Source organism: Oncorhynchus gorbuscha, linkage group LG02 (genome assembly GCF_021184085.1).
Source record: "Oncorhynchus gorbuscha isolate QuinsamMale2020 ecotype Even-year linkage group LG02, OgorEven_v1.0, whole genome shotgun sequence".
NCBI classification, from domain to species: Eukaryota; Metazoa; Chordata; class Actinopteri; order Salmoniformes; family Salmonidae; genus Oncorhynchus; species Oncorhynchus gorbuscha.
In genome coordinates, this window is record NC_060174.1 from 71,748,300 (window position 1) to 71,773,152 (window position 24,853).

The 24,853-nt window shown below is 40.2% G+C and overlaps 1 protein-coding gene across 1 annotated transcript in view; it reads right to left on the reverse strand.

Annotated features, from left to right (window-relative positions):
- The window catches only part of LOC123994215 (transmembrane protein FAM155B-like), a 57,161-nt gene extending 33,179 nt beyond the window's left edge, over positions 1 to 23,982 (reverse strand). The window contains exon 1 of the mRNA XM_046296754.1: positions 22,829 to 23,982. Within this exon, the coding sequence (XP_046152710.1) occupies positions 22,829 to 23,554 (726 nt within the window). The 5' untranslated portion in view covers positions 23,555 to 23,982. The remainder of the gene's footprint in view (positions 1 to 22,828) is intronic.
- Between the last annotated feature and the right edge of the window lie 871 nt (positions 23,983 to 24,853).

A 24,853-nucleotide genomic window follows, 5' to 3' on the forward strand; every position in this document is an offset into this window, starting at 1 on the left:
GCTAATTGATCATTAGAAAACCGTTTTGCAATTATATTAGCACAGCTGAAAAGTGTTGTTCTGATTAAAGAAGCAATAAAACTGGCCTTCTTTAGACTAGTTCAGTATCTGGAGCATCAGCATTTGTGGGTTCCATTACAGGCTCAAAATGGCCAGAAACAAAGACTTTCTTCTGAAACTCGTCAGTCTATTCTTGTCCTGAAAAAAGAAGGCTATTCCATGCGAGAAATTGCTAAGAAACTGAAGATCTTGTACAACGCTTTGTACTTCTCCCTTCACAAAACAGCGCAAACTGGCTCTAATCAGAATAGAAAGAGGAGTGGGAGGCCCCGGTGCACAACTGAGCAAGAGGACAAGTATATTAGAGTGTGCTGTTGTGTGTATGGAAATGTTTTATAGCCTTTTTGTCCCGTTTCTACAGAAGTAAATTAACTTGGCTAGTTTTCGCCAGTTGATGTACGTACCATTAGAGCTAGCCAAAAGTTGGCTATCGTTAGCTAGCTAGCACACTAACTTTAGGTATTATTTTTGCCTCAAACCAGCAACCCCTTGAAGACCGGTACATTTTGACAGCGCAATATAGAAAAAAAATAATTCTTGGCACACAAGACACCTGTGTGATTTGTGCCTGTCTTAGTGAACTAATCCATTGAGGAGGCCATGGTCCAAGAATATGAGGAGTGTGGCTCAGATGAACAAGGCACGTCTCTCTCCAGAATGAGCTCTCACTCACCATTTTGTGAGTATTTATTGTTTCATAACTTCATTGTGTGCATCAATTCCCCATTAGATACATCACCAGTAGTAGCCGACATTTACCTATTAATTCACATAATTTCTAATCTGCAATGTTTGTTTGGTTATGGTAATTTCTGTTAATACATTAAATATATTTTTATTACAGTAATGTACCGTTCTCATTGTCGGAGTGGACATGGGTTTTGTAGAACTCACAACCTATACTACACTTGTGAGAAACAAGTTTTTGTTCATTTTGTCAGTTTATTCATCATGTTTTGTTTTAAACTCTCCTGTCTATGTTGTGTAAGGATGCACACCTGATTACGCCTATAGAAGTAGGACTAGTCTACCTGGCCTGAGTGCAATTTTAGGCCTATGAATGTGCCCGTTTGGGGATGTCTGATAGTATCTCTGATTGTCTTAACTCACCACCACTAATGAGCTGTGGAGCTTCTCAAAGTAATTTTTCTTCACCTCAAACAGCAAGTAAACAAAGTCTGTTTTTAGAATCAATTGAGAATGACAATAGTCCCTCAAAGTATTTGAACAACATTTCCAGCTCTCTTTCGATAACCACTTGGCATGAAACAGAAAAATGTAATGCTCTGATCCAGTGGAAATGTCTTAAAATACCTGATTACTTCTTATCCCTTCCACAAATAGCCTACACCTGTGACTGTCTCGAGCTCACTAGCACAGGAAACTGAGGGCCCAGAATATTTTATACAATGTTTGAAGTTTGCTTGGTAAAGTTTCGGGGTGACTCAGTTGATAGTTGATCAAATGTTTCAAGATCGTTGCAGACAGGCCATGGGTAGCCAATGTAATTTAAAGGATATTTATTTTTATCAGGATATTTTCTACCTGTAAACTGCAATGTTTTTTTTGTTGGGTTTATTACATAGTTGGCAATGGCAATACAGGATACTTTTAGATTTGCATAATTTCCATTTAGATTTAGATTGAATGTAGATTAACCACACACAATGATTTTGAGATACAAATATTATTCAAAATGAAGTGAAACTGTTCCATGAAAATGTGCATATGAAAATCATAACTGGCAAGCAGACTGGTAGAAATGGTAAGATAAATTGGCACTCCAAATAGAAATGGCTGCCGACCGCTGATGTAGCATATTACCGGGCTACTTCAGGAGCACAATGGCAGAATCTGCAAAGGCCAGCAGCAGTGTGAGGAGGCTCTGAAACAGTTTTTTTCTAACTGGTTAGGCTATATTGATCTCTGGCTCCCTCGAGTCATTAGTGTGACTTCATTATTTAATCAAAGAGCGCACTTAAAGCACCAGACAAGTTCAGTAAAAGTTCAAACACATGTGTCTATATATAGTACCAGTCAAAAGATAGGACACACCTACTCATTCAAGGGTTTTTCTTTATTTTTTCAAATGTTCTACATTATAGAGTAATAGTGAAGACATCAAAACTATGAAATAACACATATGGAATCATGTAGTAACCAAAAAAGTGTTATATAAAGTAATTTTATATTTGAGATTCTTCAAAGTAGCCATCGTTTGCCTTGATGACAGCTTTCCACACTCTTGGCATTCTGTCAACCAGCTTCATGGGGTAGTTACCTGGAATGCATTTAAATTAACAGGTGTGCATTGTTAAAAGTTCATTTGTGGAATTTCATTCATTCTTAATGCGTTTGAGATTATCAGTTGTGTTGTGGCAAGGTATGGGTGGTATACAGAAGATAGCTCTACTTGGTAAAGACCAAGTCCATATTATAGCAAGAACAACTCAAATAAGAAAAGAGAAATGACAGTCCATCATTACTTTAAGATATAAATGTCGATCAATCTGGAAAATTTCAAGAACTTTTCATTTTTTTTTCAAGCGCAGTCGCAAAAACTATCAAGAGCAATGATGCAAATGGCTCTCATGAGGACCGCCACAGAAAAGGAAGACGCAGAGTTACCTCTGCTGCAGAGGATAAATTCATTAGAGTTAACTGCACCTCAGATTGCAGCCCAAATAAATGCTTCAGAGTTCAAGTAAGAGACACATCTCAACATCAACAAAGGCCTTCATGGTCGAATCGCTGCAAAAAAAAACACTAGTAAAGGAGACATGCTTTGGCCACGAAACACGAGCAATGGACACTAGGCCGGTGGAAATCTGTCCTTTTGTCTGATGAGTCCAAATTTGAGATTTTCGGTTCCAACCTCTGTGTCTTTGTGAGGTGAACGGATGATCTCTGCATATGTGGTTCCCACCGTGAAGCATAGAGTTGGAGGTGTGATGGTGTGGGGGTGCTTTGATGGTGACACTGTCTGTGATTTATTTAAAATGTATGGTACGCTTAACCAGCATGCCTACCACAGCATTCTGCAGCTATACGCCATGGCATCCGGTTTGCGCTTTGTGGGACTATCATTTGTTTTTCAACAGGACAATTACCCAATTCCCCTCCAGGCTGTGTAAGGGTTATTTGACCAAACAGAGTGATGGAGTGCTGCATCAGATGACTTGGCCTCCACAATCACCCAAGCTAGTTGAGAGAATGCCAAGACTGTGCAAACCTGTCATCAAGGCAAATAGTGGCTACTTTGAAGAATCTAAAATCTAAAATATATTTAACACTTTTTGGGTTACTACATGATTCCATATGTGTTATTTCATAGATTTGATGTCTTCACTATTATTCTACAATGTAGAAAATTGTAAAAATCAAATAAAACCATGGAATGGGTAGGTGTGTACAAACCTTTGACTGGTACTGTATATGTATGACCCTATTGCAGTTCCCCCTCAACCCAACTAGGGGTCGTGACCCAGACTTTTAATACCACTGTTTTACACTAAAAGGGCATTATCGTCATTTTCACAATTTCAGTGTTATTTCGATGTCATATAGTGGATATATCATAGGAAAAAAATGAAAATCTAGTTTTGACTGCACTGCCCCTTAATCAAAGTTTACTCCCTTATTCTAGCTTGGTGTCGCATAGACATGTATAGAGATCGCAACATTGTGTCTATCCTATTATCGCATCTGAGAGCGCGCACGGGCAGTGCCATTGAGACCGATTCAACTTCGCAAACTTTGTACATCTCTATGCGACAACCGGACAAAAAGAGGAAGTGGATAGAATCTCGGTAGAATTGCTAACTTGCCTCTCTTTTCAACACACATTGCGTTCACTCCTTTTCTGTTAGCTAGATCCGACCAGCTACACTGAATGGTGTCAGTCGAAAGAGGTTTTCCAGACTGAAAGAACCCCCTAGCACCAGGCTAGCACTTTGAAGCTATAGGTAGGCTATTAGCCCACGAGGTGAGCAACAAGCACCGTTCTCCCCTCGTGCTCAAGGCACATTGCTGCATAAAATAATATGTTCTATATTGCAAAAATGGGCAAAAATGTGATGGAAGGGTGACTTTCCATAATGCTGCCAGAGGGCTCTATGTAGGGCTGGGCGGTATGGCCTAAAGATCAGATCTAGATTTTTTTTAAATTTATGGGCGATTCACGATATATATCTCGATTAAAACATTTTTTTTCTCTAAATGAGCTGTGTTGCAAATTTAATCTCAATACACTGCATTTCAAACAGTCAGCAATAATCAAATGAATTCAGGGTTAAATATAAGCCTTCCACAACAATAAGACCCACTAATAATTACATTATTTTATCAAAATAGTTTAACATGCTTGCAATAATCATTGATCTGGATTTCATATCTTTCTATGAAAATTGCCTTTTTTCATAAAAAATGTAGCCAGAACCAAAGCAACGTTCACATCCACCAACTTCTTGTAGCAGGCACAATAGAAAATAAACACAGGTAGGGCTGTGACGTCATGGAATTTGGATCACGGTTATTGGAGAGAAGAATTGACTCTCACATACAGCTTGTGTAAGAAAAACGAGGAGCTACTCTCGACTATTCAATGTTATTTAGGTGGTTTTCGCAAATGAGCATGGAAGCCGATCAATGTCTAAATGTGTTGACATGATACCTCAGCTGGAACTTGCTCAGCTGAAACGTACACAGCTCGTTTCCAAAGCTAAACAGGGTACATAGAGGTAGGCATCTGGATTGTGGATTCGTTCTTACTGAACTACATTAACACTCGTATACCAGTAGGAGTCAATCTTTGGACTGTGGCTTCACATTTTATTTCAATATAGAGTACCTCTTTATTTAGGTTGATGGTATGACGTTGAAACAATGACATTGATGCAAACATAACATTTTAGTACCAACATGGAAACAAGGTCAAATCAAATATAAAATTAAACATAATTACAACTAACCAATGGCAATATATACTGGACATGGGGTGAAAAAGATAGTTTGTTTCTATGTAATATTATCAACGCAATTTCGACATATACTGAGTTTTGATGATTATGATGAAATTAATTTGACGTAAGAAGCTGTTACTCAGGTTAAGTCAAAGTTCTACCCATATTTCGATGTTTACAAGTTTCCAGTTACTTATATAAAAGTGTGTCTTTTATGCTCAAACCTCAAACTTTTTTTGGACCAAACTTCAAATGCAAATATGGGCTGTAGTGGAGCCAGAGTTTCAAGTTCCTCGGTGTCCACATCCTTAAGGATCTATCATGGTCCAAACACACCAGGGCACAACAACGCCTCAGGAGGCTGAAATTGATTGAGAGCATCTCTGGCTGCATCACCGCTTGGTATGGCAACTGCTTCGTATCCGACCGCAAGGCACTACAGAGGGTAGAGGTCGACCGATTATGATTTTTCAACGCTGATACCGATTATTGGGGGACAAAAAAAGTAATGACAATTACAACAATACTGAATGAACACTTATTTTAACTTAATATAATACATCAATAAAATCAATTTAGCCTCAAATAAATAATGAAACATGTTCATTTTGGTTTAAATAATGCAAAAACAAAGTGTTGAAGAAAGTAAAAGTGCAATATGTGCCATGTAAGAAAGCTAACGTTTAAGTTCCTTTCTCAGAACATGAGAACATATGAAAGCTGGTGGTTCCCTTTAACATGAATCTTCAATATTCCCAGGTAATAAGTTTTAGGCTGTAGTTATTATAGGAGTTATAGGACTATTTCTCTCTATACGATTTGTATTTCATATACCTTTGAAGGCCCAAAAAATGGTCAAAGACTCCAGCCACCCAAGTCATAGACTTTTCTCTCTGCTACCGCATGGCAAGCGATACCGATCACCAACTCTGGAACAAACAGGACCCTGAACAGCTTCTACCCCCAAGCCATAAGACTGCTAAATCGTTTTAAAAAAGTTAACCAAATAGCTACCTAGACTATCTGCATTCATCCTTTTTGCACAACATTTTTTGACTCATCACATATGCTGCTGCTACTGTTTATGATCTATCCTTTTGCCTAGCACCCATTCCTAGTTATATGTATATACTGTATCTACCTCAATTACCTCGTACATCTGCATATTGACTCGGTACTGGTATCCCGTGTATATAGCCATGTTATCATTACTCATTGTGTGTTTACTATTACTTTTATTATAACATCTTATTACTTTTCTATTCATTCTCAATTGTATTTTTCTTTGCATTGTTGGGAAGGGCCCATAAGCATTTCACTGCTTGTTTACAAAGCACGTGACAAATACAATTTGATTTGACTATCATGCTAGCAGATACCCATAGACTTCCAGTCATTGCGCTAACGCCAGTTAGCAGTGGCTCACAAAACTACCTCTAACTTCTTCCATACATAGTTCATCTGACTCTGGGGAAGTAGATGATGGACATCATTGCCAAAATACGGAAGTATCCCTTTAACTGTGAGATGATGTTTAATATGGACTCTACTTTATCTCTAAAGAGGGAAATCAAATCTGTTATACTCCATGATAGAACTTCAAGCTCAATGCACCCTAGACATTTTCCAGATTTATTTTTTGCAGATTGAGTGGTGCCAATCTAATCAATGTGACAGTAATATTTATGTAAATGCTGTCAATTCTTGATAATAAATTGAACAATCCTATCACCATTCACAACTTATCTCTTCTGCACCAAGTCGAGGTATCTAAATATCTGAAAATGGGCATTACCGGTAAACCCTTCAGAGGCTAGTTTAAATTGAAACAAATCCTTTCTAATTGTGATTATTCTCTATGCCATACAAAGGAAGGTTGCTAGTCATGGACTGTCGTATCTATGGTAACTGCAGACTCCCCTGAACGGGAGTCCCGAGGGAGGGCTAGGAGCTTGTGAACTGCCAACCCTTCCTTTGGACACAGTCAGCTGCCTGGACAGCTAAATCAAGACTGAGGAAACGGATCATGTAAACAGTTTCCACCCACACCTCATAGAATACAATAACAACACTGACTGACTGCATACGTTTCATAGACAGACCCTACCCAGGGTCATTCACATGGAGTGGAGCAGCTGAGCACAGGCCACACATAGCCTACAGTGATGTAAGATGGGGTGTCTGGACAATGGTAAAGGCAATTACATTTGCATGTAAATAAACACAGCTATACTGTTATACAACTACTGTCAAGATCTTTGGAATATCCATGTAGCAGAGAAACGACACACACACACACACACACACACACACACACACACACACACACACACACACACACACACACACACACACACACACACACACACACACACACACACACACACACACACACACACACACACACACACACACACACACACACATACTGCTCTGGAGCAAAATATAACATAATTTCATATCTGAGTAAGCAGTCTAATGTAACTGCTGCCACATGAAGACATTAAAGCATGACAGGTCAACCTGTAATGCTGAAGTCCCCATAGATCTCATTAAACATCCCTGTGATTGGATTCATTAACAGCTTACATTGATCAGCTAAATGTGAGTCCTCTCCTGACATGCATTATGCCACCACCACAGTACATTCCTATCAGTACTGGTTTAGGCAGGAGCCACAGAAGTGTTGATCCAGCTTCCAGGTGTTAATATTCTACTACGTGCTGAAGACAAAGGTTTTCATTGCAATCAGAAGGAAATGTATGAAATCTGGTAAAGGTTATGGTAAATAAATAGTAAAGGATCATGTTCAGTCCATTCCACTAGTTGCCATACATATTAGTTGCAGCATAGAAGTCATAGTATACTGCTTCAAGTTACAAATAAGGCTTCATAAGAATTCAGTGTTGCAAGTGATTTTAAGCTGTAAACAAACTGATTGGCTTTGGCAAGAAAATTATGAGTAAACAAAATGATCTTGACAGGATGGATCACTATGTCCCTTAAAGCAGAGGGGGGCTGCATGGGAGACAAGGTTGGAAAGTAAATGTGCCTCATTTGTAACCATTCCGTCAATTTTACACAACATTTTTGCGCCATTTCTGAAAAGTCTGCGCACGGACAAAATATTAAGATTAATAAACTTGGCGCTCGCCATACGTATGTTTCCTATTATAAATCAGACCTGTCGTAAAACTGTGCGCGAGTGAACAGCATTAAAACTCTGCCTGGAAAACGCCTCCAATCACCTTTTATGGTGACAATAACGCCCTTTATCTGCTGTATAATTTGGAACTATTGGCATTAGGTTTATATGTCCTGCATGGGTAAAGTCTATGAGATTAAATAGAAAATAGAAAATACTCCTATCGCACAGCAATACTGTAGCCTACCCATACTGTCAAATACACTACATAACTAAAAGTCTGTGGACACCTGCATGTCGAACATCTCATTCCAACATATAGGTCATTAATATTAGGTTGGTCCCCTCTTTGCTGCTATAATAGCCTCCACTCTTCTGGGAAGGCTTTCCGCTAGATGTTGGTACATTGCTACAGGGACTTCCATTCAGCCACAAGAGCATTAAAATCCAAATAAAAAATGTGGCCAGTGATTTCAAGTCTATGTATATAGGCAGCAGCCTCTAATGTGCTAGTGATGGCTATTTAACAGGCTGATGGCCTTGAGATAGAAGCTGTTTTTCAGACTCTCGGTCCCAGCTTTGATGCATCTGTACTGACCTCGCCTTCTGGAGGTGAGGTTGGGCATTGATGTTGGGTGATTAGACCTGCGTTGCATTTGATGCTCCAATTCATCCCAAAGGTGTTCGATAGAGTTGAGGTCAGAACTCTGCATTTCCACTGCTCCAGAGTCCAATGGAGGCAAAACATTACCCCAATCTAGCCGATGCTTAGTATTGCGCATGGTGATCTTAGGCTTGTGTGCGGCTGCTCGCCCATGGAAACCCATTTCATGAAGCTTCCGATAAACAGTTTTTATGCTGACATTGCTTCCAGAGGCAGTTTGGAACTCGGTAGTGAGTGTTGCAACCGAGGACATGCGTTTATGCGCTACGAGCTTCAGCACTCGGCGGTCCCGTTCTGTGAGCTTGCTACCACTTCGCGGCTGAGATGTTCTTCCTCCTAGACGTCCACTTCACAATAACAGCACTTACAGTTCACTGTACTTGTGCACATGACAATAAAAACTTGAAACTTGATAAATAGGCCTACTTCTATGTAATAGATCAGCTGTTAAATTTGACTGTATACCGGTAATAAAAACCGTGCTGCTTATGATATTGCACAAGTTGAAATATATTTAGCCTATCTATTTACTAGGCTACTAGGTTACGCTTACTCATTAAAGGTTTTTTTTAAACTAATTTCTACATAGTAGAATAATAGTGAAGACATCAAAACTATGGAATAACGTAGAATGCAAAAAAGTGTTATATTTGAGATTCTTCAAAGTAGCCACCCTTTGCCTTGATGATACCTTTGCACACTCTTGGCATTCTCTCAACCAGCTTCACCTGGAATGCTTTTCCACCATTCTTGAAAGAGTTCCCACATATGCTGAGCAGTTGTTGGCTGCTTTTCCTTCACTCTGCGTTCCAACGCATCCCAAACCATCTCAATTGGGTTGATGAACGGTGATTGCGGAGGCCAGGTCATCTGATGCAGCATTCTCCTCCTTGGTCAAATAGCCCTTACACAGCATGGAGGTCCCACTAAGAGCAAACCAGGTGGGATGACGTATCACTGCAGAATGTTGTGGTAGGCATGCTGGTTAAGTGTGCTAAATAATAATTCTAAATAAATCACAGACAGTGTCACAAGCAAAGCACCCCCACACAGCATACCTCCTCCTCCATGCTTCACTTTGGGAACCACACATGCAGAGATCATCCGTTCACCTACTCTGTGTCTCACAAAGATAGAGGTTGGAACTAAACATCTCAAATTTGGACACACCAGACCAAAGGACAGATTTCCACAGGTCTAATATCCATTGCTCGTGTTTCTTGGCCCAAGCAAGTCTCTTCTTATTATTTTTGTCCTGTAGTAGTGGTTTCTTTGCAGCAATTAGACCATGAAGGCCTGATTCACGCAGTCTCCTCTGAACAGTTGATGTTGAGATGTGTCTGTTACTTGAACTCTGTGAAGCATTTACTTTGGGCTGCAATTTCTAAAGCGGATGACTCCAATGATCCTCTGCAGCAATGGTAACTCTGGATTTTACTTTCCTGTTGCGGCCCTCATGAGAGCCAGTTTCATCATTGGGCTTGATGGTTTTTGCAACTTCACTTGAAGAAACTTTCAAAGTTATTGAAAAGTTTCCGGATTGACTGACCTTCACTGTCTTAAAATATCACGGCCTGGTATGGGAATTTCTCCATCTGCAACCTCAAGGCTCACCAGCAGGAGGTGAAAATGGCCCAGTACAACACTGGGACCATGGTCCCACCCATTCAGAACATCTACTCAAAATGGTGCCTGAGGATGGCCCTCAGGATCATCAAGGACCCCACACACCCCAGCCATGAGCTGTTCACTCCCTTACCGTTAAGCAGACAGTATCGGAGCATGAGGTATGATACCAATAGGCTCAGAGACGGTTTCTACCTACAAGCCATCAGGCTGCTGAACACTTGCACTGGACTGACCACCTGCACTGACTCTCTGCACCTTAGCACATATGCACTCACTCACACCCATACAGATATACAATAATCCACACACCACAACTGCTGCTACCAGACTTATCAGTATTGTTAAATACTGCACAATGTAAACACTTGCCCCCCAAATCCCCCTTCCCAAAAACACGTGTAAATATTAGACTATGAATTGTGCCTTCCTGTTTTATATTTATTCTACTGAGCCATTTACATTGTTTGTATTCTTATCTTTTCTTATTTCGCATCGTTGAGAAGGAACCTGTAAGTAAGCATTGCGTTGGATGGTGTATACCATGTGTATCCTGTACGTACGACTAATGAAACGTGAAATTTGAAACTAGAGACTATTGGAGGAAGGACAATGGTGTGTGAATGGGCAGTTACCATTATGAAGTCTGTGTAATGAACCACCATAGGAACATGTTCACACAAACTAGTCAGCAGAGGTATCTCTGGTAATTGGAGAATGGGGAATTAAGAACTTCTCTGTGTTAACTGAAAGCATATAAAGGACACGCCAACTCATGGGGAGGATGATGGTTAATTGAGTCATGACCCTGAAAATATTGTGCATGCAATGTTTTTTAATTTTATTTTTTAATTTTATTTCACCTTTATTTAACCCGGTAGGTTAGTTGAGAACAAGTTCTCATTTACAACTGCGACCTGGCCAAGATAAAGCAAAGCAGTGCGACACAAACAACAACACAGAGTTACACATGGAATAAATAAACATACAGTCAATAACACAATAGAAAAAAAGTCTATATACAGTGTGTGCAAATGAGGTAGGATAAGGGAGGAAAGGCAATAAATAGGCCATAGTGGCGAAACAATTACAATTTAGCAAATAAACACTGGAGTGATAGATGTGCAGTGATAGATGTGCAAAGTCAGGGGAAGAGGAACAGAGCGAGGTGTCTTCATTTAATGTGAGTCTCTGATCCTTGCAGAAAGGAGTTCCACAGTCACATCCCCTCCACTAATAGGCACCCTGAGATGGGAGAGCTGATTAAAAACACAATCCTCTCAGTTTGAAAAGAGTAGAATAAACAGTCTGTGAACATGACAAATTAATGGTTAAGTAAGTTAGTTAGTTATATCTCACTCACTTTCTTTGTTGCCTACCACTTTACATACAATATTGTGCAAAGCTGTCATCAAGGCAAAGGGTGGCTACTTTGAAAAATCAAAAATATATATATATTTTTTTATTTGTTTAACACTTTTGTGGTTACTACATGATTCCATATGTATTATTTCATAGTTGTGATGTCTTCACTATTATTTTACAATGTAGAAAATAGTAAAATTCTCTCTATTATGCGTGGGAATAGTTTGGAACAGATTTCCAAAATAAAAATGACTTGGAGCTGATTTTCTGGTGTTTTTATAGTATTTTATGTCCAACAATAAAAATATATATTTATACTTTTTTTCTCCAAAAACTTGGGGGTCCAAATAAAATCACCTAAATGCCAGTTGGGGAACCCTGCAGTAGACAATGTAACCAATCACATCTTAACGCTGAATCGGTGAGTGAGTAAGGAAGTGCATTGGAGATGTTGTACCCACTGTGACTATTAAAATCTACCCTAACCAGAAACAGTGGATGGATGGCGACAATCGCGCAAAACTGAAAGTGTGAACCACCGCATTTAACCATGGAAAGAGGTCTGGGAATATGGCTGAATATAAACAGTGTAGCTATTCTCTCCGCAAGAAATAAAAAAAGCTAAATACCGGTACAGGGACAAAGTGGAGTCGCAATGCAATGGCTCAGACACGAGACATACGTGGCAAGGTCTACAGGAAATCACGGACTACAAAAAGAAAACCAGCCAAGTCACGGACACCGACATCACGCTTCCAGACAAACTAAACATCTTCTTTGCCCGCTTTGAGGATAATACAGTGCCACCACCACGGCCCGCTAATAAGGAGTGTGCCCCCTCTACTATTCTGTGGCCGGGGTGAGTGAAACATTTAATCGTGTTAACCCTCGCAAGGCTGCTGGCCCAGACGGCATCCCTAGTCACGTTCTCAGAGCATACTCAGACTAGCTGGCTGGTGTGTTTACCGACATATTCAATCGCTCCTTATCCCAGTCTGCTGCCCCCACATGCTTCAAGATGGCCACCATTGTTCCTGTACCCAAGATGTCAAAGATAACAGAACTAATTGACTACCTAGCACTCACTTCAGTCATTATGAAGTGCTTTGAGAGACTAGTCAAGGATCATATCACCTCCACCTTACCTGCCACCCAAGACCCACTTCAGTTTGCATACCGCTCCAACAGGTCCACAGATGATGCAATCGCCATCACACTGCACACTGCCCTATCCCATCTGGACAAGAGGCATACCTATGTAAGAATGCTGTTCATTGACTACAGCTCAGCATTCAACACCATACTACCCTCCAAGCTCATCATCAAGCTGGAGGCCCTGGGTCTCAACCCTGCCCTGTGCAATTGGGTCCTGAACGTTCTGACGGGCCGCCCTCAGGTGGTGAAGGTAGGAAACATCTCCACTTTGCTGACCCTCAACACTGGGGCCCCACAAGGGTGGGTGTTCAGCCCCCTCCTGTATTCCCTGTTCACCCACGACTGCATAGCCATGCATGACTCCAACTCAATCATCAAGTTTGCAGACGACACAACAGTAGTGGGCTTGATTACCAACAACGACGAGACAGCCTACAGGGAGGAGGTGAGGGCATTCGGAGTGTAGTGTCAGGAAAACAACCTCTCACTCAACGTCAACAAAACAAAGATGATCATGGACTTCAGAAAACAGCAGAGGGAGCACCCCCCCTATCCACATTGAAGGGACAGCAGTGGAGAAGGTGGAAAATGTTAAGTTCCTCAGTGTACACATCACAGACAAACTGAAATGGTCAACCCACACAGACAGTGTGGTGAAGAAGGCGCAACAGCGCCTCCTCAACCTCAGGAGGCTGAAGAAATGTAGCTTGTTACCCAAAACCCTGACAAGCTTTTACAGATGCACAATCGAGAGCATCCTGTCGGGCTGTATCACAGCCTGGTACGGCAACTGCACCGCCCTCAACCAATGCATCACCGGGGGCAAACTACCTGCCCTCCATGACACCTACCGCACCCGATTTCACTGGAAGGTCAAAAAAGATCATCAAGGACAACAACCACCCGAGCCACTGCCTGTTCACACCTCTACCATCCAGAAGGCGAGGTCAGTACAGGTGCATCAAAGCTGGGATCGAGAGACTGAAAAACAGCTTCTATCTCAAGGCCATCAGACTGCTAAACAGCAATCACTAACTCAGAGAGGCTCCTGGCCACTTTAATAAATGGATCACCATTTACTTTAAACAATGCCACTTTCAATAATGCCACTTAATAATGTTTGCATATCTTACATTACTCATATCATATACTGCATATTATACCATCTATTGCACCTTGCCTAGGCTGCTCGTCCATCGCCCATCCATATATTTAAATGTACATATTCTCATTCACCCCTTTAGATTTGTGTCTATTAGGTAGTTGTTGGGGAATTCCTAGATTACTTGTTAGCTTCTTGACGCACACATCCCTGTAGCGGGATTATTTTCGTCAGCAACCGCAGAATAGCATAGCGCAACAGTCAAATAATATTACTAAAAAATATTCATATTCATGAAATCACAAGTGCAATATTGCGAAACACAGCTTAGCCTTTTGTTAATCACCCTGTCGTCTCAGATTTTGAAATTATGCTTTACAGCGAAAGCAATCCAAGTGTTTGTGTAAGTTTATCGATAGCATAGCATAGCATTATGTACACTTAGCATCAGGAAGCTTGGTCACGAAAATCAGAAAAGCAATCAAATTAATCGTTTACCTTCGATGATCTTCAGATGTTTACACTCACGAGACTCCCAGTTACACAGCAAATGTTCCTTTTGTTCCATAAAGATTATTTTTGTAGCCAAAATACCGACATTTGTTTGTCATGTTATGTTCAGAAATCCACAGGAAAGAGCGGTCACGACAACGCAGACGGAAATTCCAAATATTCTTCATAATGTCCACAGAAACATGTCAAACGTTTTTTATAATCATTCCTCAGGTAGTTTTTAAAATATATATTCGATAATATATCAACCGAGTGTGTAGCTTTTTCCATAACAGCGGGAGGAACAATGGCCGCTTTACTCAATTGCGCACAAACTCACTCTGAGAGCCCCCACCTCTCCACTTACGCAATGTGATCCTTCACGCTCATTTTTCAAAATAAAAGCCTAAAACTATGTCTAAAGACTGTTGACACCTTAGGGAAGCCACAGAAAAATGAATCTGGTTGATATCCCTTTAAATGGAGGATAGGCATGCATAGGAACACAGAGGTTTCAAAATAAGAGGCACTTCCTGATTGGATTTTCCTCAGGCTTTTGCCTGCAATATCAGTTATGTTATACTCACAGACAATATTTATACAGTTTTGGAAACTTTAGAGTATTTTCTATCCTAATATGTCAATGATATGCATATTCTAGCATCTGCTCATGAGAAATAGGTCGTTTACATTGGGAACGTTATTTTTCCAAACATAAAAATAGTGCCCCCTAGCTTCAAGAGGTTAGATATTACTGCACTGTCGGAAATAGAAGCACAAACATTTCGCTACACTCACAATAACATCTGCTAACCATGTGTATGTGACCAATAAAAATGGATTTGATTTGATTTAATTTTATTGCACATTCTGCAAATCACCAGCAGAGGGCATTTTGAATCCAATTTCACGTTCACTGTTTGTAATACTTACAAATTGGATCATAACTCAAAGTAGCAGGAGACCAAAACGTCATAAATATGCTATCTTTGATTGATTATTTCTCAGTTGTGCTTTTAGATACAAATGTCAAATATATGTCAACAATCCTTCCTTCAAAAGACCATTCTATGGATTAAATCTTGTGAAAAAAATCATGGTCCCTTTTTGTCCTGGTTTCGTGAGGAACGCACTCTAATGTGAAAATGTGACATAATTCTACTTGTCAAAGTATCTTCAGATCCTTCGATATAAAGTTATTTGAGCCAAATCTTAAGATAAATGCAGATGGATACAATCTCACTCAATAAAATGCCCTTGCGCAACAAATTGAAATGCAAGGTGTCAGTATTCTACAGTAAATTAGTCATCAGGTGTTCTCTGGAGTTTGTTTCAACTTGAAGTGCTGATGCCAAAACTGTTTGAAACTCATCTTATCTAATTATTGAAATTGGTTCATAGAAAGATTATGTTTTTGAAAATAAAACTGCTCCAATTCTGCCATTTTGTTACAGGGGATTTTATGATGCCCAAGCATAATGAAAGTGTAATAAAACTTTTAGAACTAGCAATATTGACCTTTGTCACCAACAAACCTTTTTTCAGATAGACACCTCAAACTATACTATTAAATACACTACATGACCAAAAGTATCGAATATCAGCTCGTCGAATATCTCATTCCAAAATCATGGCATTGATATGGAGTTGCTGCTACAACAGCCTCCACTCTTCTGGGAAGGCCTTCCACTAGATGTTGGAACATTGCTGCAGGGACTTTGCTTCCATTCAGCCACAAAAGCATTAGTGAGGTCGGGCGCTGATGTTAGGCGATTAGGCCAGGCTTGCAGTAGGCGTTCCAATTCATCCCAAAGGTGTTCGATAGGGTTGAGGTCAGGACTCTGTGCAGGCCAGTCAAGTTCTTCCACACCGATCTCGACAAACCATTTCTGTATAGACCTCGCTTTGTGCATGGGGGCATTGTCATGCTGAAACAGGAAAGGGCCTTCCCCAAACTGTTGCCACAAAGTTGGAGGCACAGAATTGTCTAGAATGTCATTGAATGCTGGAGCTTTAAGATTTCCCTTCACTGGAACTATGGGGCCGAGTCCGAAGCATGCAAAACAGCCCCAGACCATAATTCCTCCTTTACCAAACTTTACAGTTGGCACTATGCATTAGAGCAGGTAGCGTTCTTCTGGAATTCGCCAAACCCCGATCCGTCTGTCGGACTGCCAGATGGTGAAGCGTGATTCATCACTCCAGAGTAAGCGTTTCCACTGCTCCAGAGTCCAATGGAGGTCTGCTTTATACAGTGCCTTGCAACAGTATTCATCCCCCTTGGTGTTTTTCCTATTATGTTGCATTACAACCTGTCATTTAAATATATTTTTATTTGGATTTCATGTAATAGATATACACAAAATAGTCCAAATTGGTGAAGTGAAAAAAAAAAAAAACTTATTTCAAAAAATTACAAACTGAAATGTAGTGTGTGCATATGTATTCAACCCCTTTGCAATGAAGCCCCTAAACAAGATCCAGTGCAACCAATTACCTTCATACGTCACATAATTTGTCCACCTGTGTGCAATCTAAGTGTCACATGATCTCTATATTTATATACACCTGTTCAGAAAGGCCCCAGAGTCTGCAACACCACTAAACAAGGGGCACCATAAAGCTGGAGACTCATACAGTCCTCCCTCACTAGCTTTAAGCAGTTCACAGATCACTGCACCTGTACATAGCCCATCTGTAAATAGCCCATCCAACTACCGCATCCCCATTATTTATTTATCTTGCTCATTTGCACCCCAGTATCTCTACTTGAACATTAATCTTCTGCACATCTACCATTCCAGTGTTTAATTGCTAAATTGTAATGACTTTGCCACCATGGCCTATTTCTTTACCTCATTTATACTTTTTCTACTGTATTATTGACTGTATGTTTGTTTATTCCATGTTTAACTCTGTATTGTCGTATGTGTCGAACTGAATGGCTTTTTCTTGGCCAGATCGCAGTTGTAAATGAAAACTTGTTCTCAACTAGCCTACATGGTTAAATAAAAGGTTAAATAAAAAATGTAATAAAGACCAAGGAGCGGGTGAATAGTTATGCATACTCAAGTTTTCATTTTTTTCTCTTATTTCTTGTTTGTTTCACATTAAAAAATATTTTGCATCTTCAAAGTGGTAGGCATGTTGTGTAAATCAAAATGATACATAAATATAGTTTAATTCCAGGTTGTAAGGCAACAAAATAGAAAAAATGCCAAGGGGGTGAATACTTTCGCAAGCCGCTGCACTACTCCAGCCGATGCTTGGCATTGCGCATGGTGATCTTAGGCTTGTGTGCGGCTGCTCAGCCAGTGCACCTCAGTGGTGCAATAGTCTAAGATACTGCTACAGATGCATAGCAGATGAAGCTGTGTTGCTGCACATGCTGGTTCAATACCCGTGCCAGCCTTGACTGAGAGACCCATGAGATGACTGTAGGTTTTTATATATCTTTATGTACATATTCTTCATCCCTTTACACTTGTGTGTATAAGGTAGCTGTTGGGAAATTGTTAGGTTAGATTACTCGTTGGTTATTACTGTATTGTTGGAACTAGAATCACAAGGATTTCGCTACACTCGCATTAACATCTGCTAACCATGTGTATGTGACAAATAATTTGATTTGATATGAAGCTCTCGACGAACAGTTCTTGTGCTGATGTTGCTTCCAGAGGCAGTTTGGAACTCAGTAGTGAGTGTTGCAACCGAGGACAGACGATTTTAAGCTCTTCAGCACTCGGCGGTCCCCGTTCTGTGAGCTTGTGTAGCCTACCACTTCGTGGCTGAGCCGTTGTTGCTCCTAGACGTTTCCACTTCACAATAACAGCACTTACAGTTGACTGGGGCAGCTCAAGCAGGGCAGAAATGTTACGAACCGACTTGTTGGAAAGGTGGCATCCTATGACGGTGCTACGTTGAAAGTGACTGAGCTCTTCAGTAAGGCCATTCTACTGCCAATGTTTGTCTATGGCGATTGCATTTCTGTGTGTTTCGATTTTATACACCTGTCAGCAACGGGTGTGGCTGAAATAGCCGAATCCACTAATTTGAAGGGTTGTCTACTTACTTTTGTATATATAGTGCATATTAAATTAGAAGTTGCCACAATATGCTGTTGAAGATTGTTATAACCTTAATCATGAGGGGGAAAAGGTTCTTAAATTGACATTAGTCATACATTATTATTCAACCAAATTAAAGGAATAATCTAAGTAAATAAACAAAGTGTAATGAATAATATAAATGCAAAGCCAAAATCAAAAAATACAAACAATCTCAAGATCAGATATTACTTGAAATCCTCAAACGTTAGGCACGGAATTGATTAACTGCATAAATAAAATATCCCTTTGTTTACGCTAGAAACGGTCTTTCTCCCTGTGGTGCCACTTTTCTCTGTGAGCACATTTATAATATTGCCATCCAGGACAACGGAGGGAGGCCACATTACAAAGCTGATGGAGCCCATTCACCAGGGTGATAAGCAGGCAGACAGCATGGCCTTCCCGTGAAGGCAAGCACATAATCACTCATCAGCAGTAGGGCCCTGTAGGCTTCACTGCTTTCAGGAAGATATAAAAAACTACCAGGGCAACGACTGTAGCAGCACATAATTCGCAATGTTACTATTAGTATTAATATGACTACCATTTAGGATAAATTGCATGGTATCTCAATGCAAGATGTTCTTTCTACTTATACTGCAGGTATCCACTGCACAGATGTGATGCAGTATGCTTGTTACTCAATGCATGTGGTAAAGAAGGATGACCGCAAGCTTATGAAAGAGATGGTCCAGGTTAGCACCCTTTTATTGGTCAGATGATGCCAATCAGCAGCCAATGGTCTGGACTAACACTAGGGGTGTGGGTACGTGACAACCCTGTTGTAAATCCTTCAGGAAGCTCATTGCCTCATTGATATTCTAGTGTGCTGTGAGTCAGCTGGTTCATACTCTGACACTCTCTTTGAGCCAGCCATGTTACTTCCAAAACACAGCCCTCTGGTCCACAAATTACCATGTGGCTGTTTGGAGTATTTTACTTCGATGTAAAGGATGTATATTTGATAATGCAATAAGTAAATACACATATTCACACCAATAACTGAAAACATTAAATTGCTGAAAACGTGTGTGAAAATGTGTTAAAGGGATGAATATGGGTTGAATATAAACAGTACTCATTAAAGATGCACTATGCAGAAATCGTTCTGCCATTTCCTGGTTGCTACCATTCTAATAGTTCACCGGATTTCAGTTTATGTGACAAAACAAGCAAGTATACTGTAGAGAATCCGTGTACCATCTAAACTGCTGTCAAATCTATTTTCCATAACCAAAAGTATTGTATTTTCAGTTGTTTTAAGCTGGTGTACAAAACCAAAAAAACTCAACTTAAGAACGGGAAGCTACAAATAACATAGAACAGATCTACCGCTTCTTAGGCTTGCTTTCAGTAAAAATGACAGATCTATAGGTCACATTTCTATGTGAATTTGGTTTTGTCGCCCAAAAAGTTGCATATTGCAGCTTCAAGATTACAATATTTTCCCTACTTTCTGGAATAGGAAATAGGTATCAAAGCAGCTTGGTGTAGTGAATGTAGAAGCGTAGACTACTATCACATCTCAAAGCAGAGTGCACAGGTGCTGCTCCTGTTATTCCTACAAGAAAGCTGATGTTACATAAGATTAACAGTGATTAAACATTGATTCTGATTAGACACAGTGTTCACTACTAGGCTGTATTTACTGGCTGCCTTTTTGTAGCAGCAGCAGAACGGGATCATAAATAATTGACCATGTTTTAAATAGTGAGAACTGGTCTTAGAAAATATGTACTGTATGTAAAATCAAAAGGTAACAAACATCTCCTTCAAGCCCTACACTCTACTCTGATAATGATAAACATGATAAACAACTGGGATAGGCCTACAGGTTCAACTGAACTGGAAAAATGTGAACTATACAATTCATAGTTGTATGGGCAGAGTAGTGTTTTGTAAAACACAAAGCAGTTTTAAGAGTAAATGTGTATGAGTCAAGCATTGGACAGTGACAATCCCCCTCTAATCCTATGAAATGTGTCCATTCATTTGTGTAAAGTAGTAGCCAGGGGATACATTACATCCTAGAGGGAGGAGCTACGACTTGGCACTAGCAATGTTAAAACATAACTGAAAATGATCTGTAGCTGACCCCACCAAGAGGTCGACACCATCAATAACAGTTAGGCCTGAAGGATCACTGTGTGTCCCGTCACCAAAGAAGACGGATCTGTAAGGTCACACTGTGAGCAAAATGTTTGTCCTTGGAAAGAGCAACAGTTCTGTCAAACAGGGGAAGGCTTTTAGCCTGGAGAGGCTGTCTGAAATAACAGCATCTCTAGCCTACATAAGAGGAAAGATGAGGAATTAGCCTGTATGGGCTGTCACCTTCTATCTGTCTCCATATTTTAAGCTCTACAACCAACATAAGCCCAGTGTATGATCATATAAACAAGAATATCCACAGCGAAGGAGATGAGACATGTGATAACTAATTGACACTGACAGCAATCTCTTCCGGCCCAAAATGTTTCAGTTCATGTCCCTACTCACATAGAAACAGACCCTTTTGTTTATTAAGTAGTAAAAATGCAGAAGCCATGTGGCTTTCTATTAAATGAATGGGCTTACTGTACATACATTCCTGAAATACTAATCATGGTATTTTAATACAGGAATACATCAAATGTTTTTTTCTATTCAAAATTGTTTTTGTGAGAAAATGCCATAATAGAGGATGTAAGTGGGGACAACAGGGCAGGGGACATGAGTAAACTTATGACACGTGTCATCTCAGCACAGCGCAGTGCTGTGTGGATAGGTCTCCTTAGTTGACAGGTGTTTCTTAGTTGACACTTGATTGAAGGGCAACCGATGTGCTCTACAAAAGGTGGCCTCAAGACAGTCTTGTTTAAGAAGAGAGGGCGCCTTGCTTGTTTTTGATATGCAGCACCTGGGAACCAATTAGTAGCCTTAGGATGGGGTAGCTTCTACCGCTGGGGTGTGCATATGCAGAATTAACTGTATGTGTGGGATCAATTGCACTCTGGATAACATCTAACATTTTCATTTGATAACAAGGTAACAGTACATGAAGTTGTTACTTTGCAAGGTGTTCGATGGCCTGGCAGCCAGCAAGAAAAGCCAGCAAAATATGATCATCTCAACTAGATATATTTTAAATGTAGTGTTTCTCTTATACCTGTGTAATAACATTCTAATAACGGTTGGTTAATATGCACAAGTAAATCCATCACTCATTGAAAATCCCTGAGTGAGCCTGTGGCCTTTTTTGCCCGAGTTGTTTCTGCATGGAATCTTTGAAATGGATGTTAGTTCAGCCTTCCAAGTTTTTAGAACATTCATAGGTCAAAACCTTTTGACAACCATCAGATAATATTACATTTGCTCTATGTAGCATACATCTTCTGTTTGCTGGAAGCACTGTCTCTTATCACCAGGGCTGTTCTTAAACCTACAGCTGTGGGTCAATAGGCTACGTCTCAGTGACACCTCTCTCCACATGTGCCATCCTGAAACAGAGTAGTTTCAAAGCCTTAGGAAATCCTGGTTGCACGAGCTCTCATTAGAGACTTGGGAAACACCTAAGGCATCATGGCTCGATCAACACCAACCAGGGCAAAGAGTCTGACTGTGGTCCAATATGACACATAAAGATCCCTAACCACAGACATCCCTCTGCTGTGAGGTAGTGGAACATCAAGGGCTCTGCCAGACAACCCAGAGAGGGCACAGAGGGGTGACATCATCACAGCTCGACACACAGGTGGCAAGATACCAGAGCTGAGAAGTGGCATGAAAAACAAAACACTATTAACGTGATAGAAGCACAAGGAAACAAACATCTGCTATAGGTAGATATTATACAACCATGAACCACATGTATTATTATATGCATAGGCTATTCATGAATTCAGTATGAATATTCACATACAGTAAATAGGCCTGTTCATGAATGAGCAAATAAATTGTTTCAAATGGAAAACATTCATAAGAGGTATTGTGTACATATATGGTACTTGGTCTGTGTAATTAGTCACCTGAAATCATTTATTGTGTGTAAATGTGTCTTCTGTAGCCTGAAGACGAAGGAGTTTTAACCGTTCTGCCAATAGCTCCCTGCTGAATAAAACAGCCATTACAATGTAAAATGCACTTATGACAGGATGTACAAGTTGATCTTACCTTACAGTCTTCTGTGTGGGATCGGACGGAATAATCCTCCGATAAATACTTGAGAAAGAAGAAGTCAAACTCTTCATATTTTTCCTGAGCGTGTTGGTCCAGCCGCATGTACGCCTGGATACAGATGCTGCAGACATCCTCGTCATCCCCACCGCCTCTAAACAAATCCAAAACCATGTTCTGAAGACTGCAATTCAAACTGTCTGGGCTTGACATCCCCAACAGTAAGTCGGAGATGGTGTAAGAATCACAAAAAGAAAGGCTGAAATTCCTAAAATAATCAAGTAACATCTGTGACGAGAACGTTGATGGAGTTGAGAAAGAGGACCCAAAGCCATTTTTTTGCTGATACAACGTGGTGCAGGCTGACTCCAGGTGAGTGTGGTGGCTTTGAGAATCAGTGCAATGAGGACTTGGAGCAGCGGATTTGGTGAAATTGCTTAGAAAAATACCAAATTTCTCCTCATTTTGAGCCGGGTGGACCCCGTCAGTCGCGTTACTCCAGATTTTGCGGTTGCTCCTATCCTTGGACCTCAGTTTAACTCCAGCACACAACCAGAGGTGATCAGAGAGAAGGACAGTGAAAAATAATAGGGATGCCAAAGACATTCGCCATTTCTGTACCCTCTCGGAATCGGCACAGGGTTTGTCGTTTTGTTTGGGTGCACAACAGATTTTTAACACAGCGTCATCTTCCCTTCGAAACATCCAAGCACCCCTGATCATATTTTAGGGGGGAGACAAAAGCGATCTCAGATGGGTTTTTCACCTCTGCAATATAGGCTATCCCCCAAACAATGTCACCTACCTCGTTTGCAACATGGTGATGGGAAGAATTTTCCCCAAGTTGTTGTGTCAAGAAATCAATCCAGTTCCAAACCCTGGCGTCTAATTTTTACAATGATCCATTGCAAATAGATAACGTCCGGCATAATATTCCCTATACACCCAAAATTGTAACATATTGCGAAATCCTACTGACACCTCCAGCACCGGTGCAGCATCACACAAGAAACGCATAGTATGTACAAAAACGAAATCTTTATTCTATATCTGTCATCCTCAAACATGACACAATTCCTTGTTTTTTTCTTCCGTTTCTGATGAAAAAAAGCGAAATTTGCCTCTCATCTTCTCCCTCCTTGATAGTCTCGTTTAGTCTGTCGCCATCTTCGGTTTTGCACAGAAAACCTTGAGATTTTTTAATTGAAGGGGGTTGGGGCGCCTGCGCTCTTCGTCGCCCCTGTGGTTCCACATCTCTTACATCCCCATTAACGCAAGCTCCATTCATTCCCCAGCTTTCATTCATTCCTTTCGCTGGACTGCTTTACCCCAGGAGGCATTTAAGGATAGAGATTAAACACCACGTTATTCATATGGTTCGCAAGAAAATATTTGATGTGACTATAGATAAATGTGACAATTCATATGTTGTAAAAAATATATGCCATGGTAAACGGATTTAGATGATGTTGAGTGTGGTGATATACTACAACCCCCAAACTGTGAGGTCAGAAGATCATTAAATGTTAGTTCATTTCATTTTACACTTCTTTGATGGTGTTTTATCCACAGAGAAACCACCCTCACCAATATTTTAGAGTGGTACTGATTGTCATAATTTGCCACTGTAGTCCTTCCTCTACTGCCTGGCTAGGCTACTAGTACTAAAGTTTATCACAGTAATAATACAAAATAAAAAAACGAACCATCTCTATGTTCTGCACATAACAACTATGTAGATCAAGCCTTATATTGTATTGAAAACACATTTTTTCTGAATGTATATGAGATTTAAATGAATAAATTGAGAAGGAGTAGTCATCTCTATAGACACTCATAATTATGTTGACACTGGAAAAATGTAATTTCTCTGCAATACAGGTTTACATTGTAAAGACATCCTTAGGTCCACAAGAAAGTAAACTCAATTTTACCACACAAATTAGATTGCTTTAGAATTGTTTCTCACTATATAGTGTAATAATGCAAGCAAAATGACTCCCCCATGAGCTAAATCAATGG